Source organism: Osmia lignaria, chromosome 2, assembly GCF_051020975.1.
Source record: "Osmia lignaria lignaria isolate PbOS001 chromosome 2, iyOsmLign1, whole genome shotgun sequence".
Lineage (NCBI taxonomy): Eukaryota > Metazoa > Arthropoda > Insecta > Hymenoptera > Megachilidae > Osmia > Osmia lignaria.
In genome coordinates, this window is record NC_135033.1 from 7272402 (window position 1) to 7278401 (window position 6000).

Below are 6000 nucleotides of genomic sequence, written 5' to 3' on the forward strand. Positions count from 1 at the left end.
GGTCCAAAACACTGCCACGTACAATCCCTACAAATTATTATAGGGGTCGGAAAGTTCTTCTGTTCAAGCAACTTTCATCACAAATCATGTCGAAAACACGCTTTTACTGTCTTCAACTTTATTAGGATATTTATCATAGATATAGACCGACTCTTACTCTTTTCTTTTAATGTGCACACCGTCATTTTATAGAATGTTTTAATTAAATACAATTAAAAAAAAACACAATTTGATAAAAATAATTAGATCAAAAATTAAAAAGAAAATTGAAAAAGAATATTTAAGCAATATACCTCGACGAGGTGTAGGTGAAATGACGGTAGGTGGTGGTTGAGTTTGAGGGGTGGCATCTTTCTTGCCCCACAATTTAGCGATGTCATTCTTGAAATCACTAATGGCCGAGTCTCTCCTGGATTTCGTGGACGCCTGACTTCTGATCCCGCTGTCTACGGAACTTTCCCGCCTTTTACGAAGTCTTTCCAAATGACTGGCATCCGTGGTCGTCTGCCTGGACCATGGCAACGATTTCGCGATGTCCGCTAACGTTTCACGTCGACACAATTTGTTCCCACGGCTGCTCTTCCCCGAAGTACCACCGCCGCCCCATTCCCTTAATATATCCGTCAGCTGAGCTAGACTGGACCGTCGACGACGTTGATTTGTCGGCGACGATTCTTGGGGCTCGTTAGGCGGCGAAGTGGGCGTGATTTGTGTTGCTGAGTCACGTCTTCCTGTTCCTGGGAAAAAAAGTGTTTTTGTAATGAAAATTAAAATGAAAAATGAAGGCTGGATGAGACCATACCAGTTTGGTTTTACAGGTAGGATAGTTAGGATTGAAAATAATAATTTAAATATTTTAAAATAAATGTTGAATAAATATTTTATAATTAAATAAAAATTGTTTGATTAAATTAACAACCTCCTATTTGTAGATATAATGAATTATTTGCACTAATTTTCCAAAAGATCTAATAATCAGATTACTAGTATACTCGCCTAGACGTTGCCTGAGAGTTGACTCCTCCACCTGTTCCCTGACAAGATCGTCCCAGCCATTGCCTCCTTGCCATACCAGGCCGACCTGATGGCTCAGGATCGGCAGGTTGCACACGAAGCAGATCGCTGTCATGGTCCTGAAATTGAAACGCTCGGTCTCGGCTTGAGCAGGCAAAGACGAGCCGCCGATCTGTCATCGGCTAATTGATAAACAGACTGTGTGACTCAAGGTAAATAACGGGTGCAAGGTGTGAACGATTAAGTTAGGTGAATTCGAGGCCATGCCAACAGAACACTCCAAAAGTCAAACACACACTCGATCGAAGTCGTGGTTTCTTGGCTACCTTCTACGTTGAATTTCTACAATAATTTTTTTTTTTCATGCTTGGCCAGTTGCAAATTGTACCTTATGTGAAAAAAGAAATAACTTACGATGTTCGGAAGCTTCATTTAGTTCACTTTCTAGCTAACTACTGCGCTTAAGTTGCTACTTTTAGGTTGCACGGGAAGCTGATGTTTGTTCGAATGATTTTATAGAATAGTTAAATAGTTAAATATTTTTTATAGAATTACATAGTGTGCTAGTTCAACCTTTCTGAGAGAGATGATCTTTAAAACCATTGATTATTCTAAAAAATAAATGAAAAAAATTAACAATCATAAGAGATAAATGAATTAGCAAATTTAGTAACAAAACACTTAATTTTTAACCACTTTAACAGGAAAAATTCTGTAAAAAGAATTTATTTCCTTCATTTAGATTTTGTTAAATATTCAGTTTCTAAAACAAAGCTGAACAATTTTCCAAATATTTAGTTACTGAATTGATGTTCTGATAAAATGGAAACGGAACACCCTATATATACACATCTCCTCGAATACTTTACTTCAGTTCGATCGCGAAAGGATGCATCGGATTTTCATCAACTTCCCGCACAATCGACACTACCGATCGACAGCGTGTACTTCTACGAATCGCGTCACAAGTTAGGACAAGTGGTAAGCGGAAGCGGATACCAGACGTAGTAGGAGCGTGTAAATTCGCAAGCTCCTGATGCCGCGTTCTCGAAACCACGCTTCTCTACGCCCACCCACACACCCACATGGTGCGTGGGTGTGACGAGAAACGATAGTAAACGATCGGTAAATGGAGCAACGTTCCGCACAATGTATATCTGTGATATACTAGAGGCACAGCGACACAAGTCTGGCTACAGAGAATTCGCGAAATCAGAGTTACAGAAGCGTGGATGCAGCGAGATATCACGTTCTACGATATACAGAGTGGTAGATGAAATTCATACAAATCGTACCTCTTTTCCGATTGCAATTATAAGAAAGGAAATGAGTAGTTCAAAGCAGCGCCACTGCAAGATACACGTGCTTCGTTGCATTAAAAAAAAAAAAATGTAGTTTGCTTTGAACCACTCGTCTCTTTCATCTGTTTCTTTTTAATTGCAATTAGAAAAGTGGTATGATTTATTGACGTTTTGTAAACCACCCTGTATATACAGGAATATTCCTGTATTAAAACGATGTACACAGGGTGTGATAAAATTATTATGTTAGGAATAGGGTGATTCCTTGTGGAGAAGCAGGTTGGAAATGTGGAAGATATTTTCAGAGATTATTTTTAAACAGGAAATTATTAATTATATATGTAATTAGATGTGACCCAAACCAAACTACAATAATTCTTTTCAGAGAAAAGGAAAAAAGTAAAGAAAGAAAGAAAGAAAACAAAATTTCCTACATTTTCAACCTACTTTCATGCAAATAATTACCCTATTTCTGTTCATACCACATCCTGTACAGAATTATTAAAATACTAAAAGAAGAAAAACTATAGATAGAATGGAAAAGCAAGAAAGAGATTGAAGAGAAATAGAAGTATAGTGTCGCGTGCCTGTCCTCATAGTATTCAACGCATAATAAAAAACTCTCAAAAACTGTTCTCAGAATAAGGCAAATAGAATCTGATCTGTTTTAGTCGACCTGTAATGTCGAAGTCTGGGGTTCTGCAACGACATCGCATGGCAAGGGCCTGGCCGACCTGCAAAAGATACACACACACACAATGTTTTCTTCCATCACGGCACCCCGAAACCTAAATTGAGGGTAGTGTACTCGAAATGGAGAGAATTTTCGATGATGTAGCAGCCTGAAAATCGCCATCAGTCGCAGCAGTTGATTCGGTCGCAAAAGAAACAATTTTACTCCATTTTTCTAAAAAGCACCTCTTTCAGAGACTTTCTTCTATATTGTTTCTCTGTTCCACGCTTTCATTCTTTCTTTGTGCTTTAATTAACCTGACGAGCTGCCGTTTAACGAAGTTTAACGGCCCTCGAGCAAGAATGCTTCCATTTGAAAATGTTCAACCTCCGTTGGACGATTTAAAGACGAAAGCAGTTGGCACGAGTCGAGTGGAAACCGCAAGTGTTTGCGAAATTGAATGGAAACGATTAAAGGTCCATCTTTCAGACAGTTTTTTTTTTTTCGATGAACGTTTTGTTGATGAACTCGAAGAGAAGAGAGTGAATGAAGAATTCAAACAACGAAGGAGGCTCGATTCGAAGAGTTAGCTTAAAGGGAATCGTTCGTTTCCAGCTTTTTTTATGAGAGTTAAGTATCTTTTTTGTTTTTTCCTTTGGAAAAATATAACAAATTTATGTATGTAAGCAGATTGCAATTAAATGTTATTAATGAGCTGATAATGGCAAAATGAAGAATAATATTTTCCATATGTTATTTGTATGGATTTTGAATACATAATTTATTAATAATAAAATGAGAATTTTTATGACAGCAAATACTTTTATTTTGTATAAATTAAATATTTGAAATTTCCCTGAAGAGAGCAAGACGTATATTTTGTATTCCAAAATCAAGCATTAATTTCTAATAATTTCAAAAATTTTGTTAACTAGTAAGCAGTGCTTAAAAATATGAAAAATATTTAAATTTAATATTTATCAAATTAAAATTGAATTCGAGATGACCTTACAAGATCTATCAATCTAGACGTTAAACAATTTTTATTAAATGAATATTCTTTGCTCTTAATTGCAGATTTCATTAATGATATCCTGCACATTTCATTAATCATATTTATCTTTGGCCTAGAAATCACCTCGTTTTCAACTATATCATAAATTCTACCGAAATGGCAGACATAAAGCACGTGTATTTACTCTCAAAACACACTCGTGATATTCAATCATCAAACGCAAAACCATTTTATGAACATCAACATCTAATATCACATATCGACAATCTAAATACAAAATTCGAATAAACATAAAATACACCGGTTAACGTTATCGGTTCTCGTCCATTACAAACACACTCCAATCAGAACAAACGGTTTCAAACATCACGAGTTTCCCCATTTCCGTTCTACAATATCCATTATTTGTGCTTGCCTGAAACGGATATACCCGATCGTTTTTGAAAACTAGAACAACATTAACATTTGCTTTAATAATTTTGTTTAGCAATTAAATATTGACATAAATACATTAGGTTGCCAATATGAATTTTCATCATTGTTTTATAATAATTTCTAAAAAATTTAACAAATCTAATAAATACTGAGATATTCATTCTTTAGTGGCAATAATAATAAATAATAAAATCAAGGGTAATAAGTTAAGTACAAAATTAATTTCTTCGAAGTATCAGTCTTTGGTGGTAATAATAATGGCAAAACTGAAGATGTTATCTATCATTTTGAAGATATATTTCCAATAAACTAACCAAATTAATGACATAGAATTACTTTAACAAGGAACCACAAGGATTTAGCGATAATCGTTTCTCAGAATATAAAATCATCCCCTTGAATATAACCAGTTTCCATGTGGACCCTACTCTTCTGAGTCAGCCAATTTTAAATCCATTCGTATGTTAATTTGATCGGTCATTAACGAGGGTGGATACAGGAGAAGCTAACAGAAGATAATAATAATTGACGTAGTAGGGAGACAGGTGGTGCAGCTTTCGGAACTTTTAGACACCCTGGAATACATTTGGAAATTAAACGTCACTGGGAACTTTACGTTTAGAAAGTTTCATGATGCTTAACGATCAAACGAGCGAAGTTGTTTAAAGGGAATTTTGAACAGCTCTGAATCGAGTTTCGAAAAAATTATTTATCATGTATGAGCTTCAAGGGAAGGCTTGAAATAATTTTTTAAAGTGACTTCATTGATTACCCGAATTAAAAACAGGTTTACTCCACAAAATTTTAATTCATTGGAAGTTTAATCAAGTGAACAGGACCTGACTTTTTTTGGAAGAAATATAGAAATTCATACCTTATATTAAATTTACTACAAAATATAAATTAAGTATAAGAAGAAGAAGAAGCAAAATTAAAATTTGTCAAAGTATTCTTTTATAAATTGTATTACTTTACTTCCTTTAGTTCACTCATTTAAAGTTATATATTAAATTTGAAATTTTTTATTTATATTAATTTTTATACTATTTATAACACAAGTTTTATTTAAATAAATGAAACATAATTTTATATAAGTTGATTTAATAAATAAATTTCATTTCTAATGAATAAAGTTTGTACGCTTTGGTAAAAAAAGGATAAGAAAGTTTCTTTTGTAATGTTTGAAATTCTAACAATGAAAAATTGAAGTAAACTTTATGTAAATTTTTTTTTCATTTCTCTTTGTCTACTTCAATATCCAAGCAGTGAACCTTAAAGTATTGGAGCAGTGAAAAAAAGTCTTAATGCAACGGGTTAAACTAACGAAGTAAATTCAAACTTCCTAGAGCCAATTCAACTCGGTTCAATGTTTTGTGCGTTCCATTGTCTCCGATGTACTTTGAAACTTCTCTTATTCATCGTTGTCGAGCCAAGAGCTGTCTTTTGTCTTGTCCCTGGTACTATTTTTAACCAGAACCCGAGACCTACTGATTTATGATACGTATAGAAGACTGAATCTTTCCTGAAACTTATTTCATCCTTGTGCATCGAGGATTTTTCTC

The 6000-nt window shown here is 34.4% G+C and overlaps 1 protein-coding gene across 1 annotated transcript in view; it reads right to left on the reverse strand.

Moving 5' to 3' along the window:
* Positions 1-3517, reverse strand: part of rsh (Rap GTPase activating protein radish) — a 29347-nt gene extending 25830 nt beyond the window's left edge. The window contains exons 1-3 of the mRNA XM_034329882.2: positions 2992-3517; positions 997-1133; positions 294-737 (exon numbers count right to left, since the gene is read on the reverse strand). Of these exons, the coding sequence (XP_034185773.1) occupies positions 294-737; positions 997-1133; positions 2992-3026 (616 nt within the window). The 5' untranslated portion in view covers positions 3027-3517. The remainder of the gene's footprint in view (positions 1-293; positions 738-996; positions 1134-2991) is intronic.
* Between the last annotated feature and the right edge of the window lie 2483 nt (positions 3518-6000).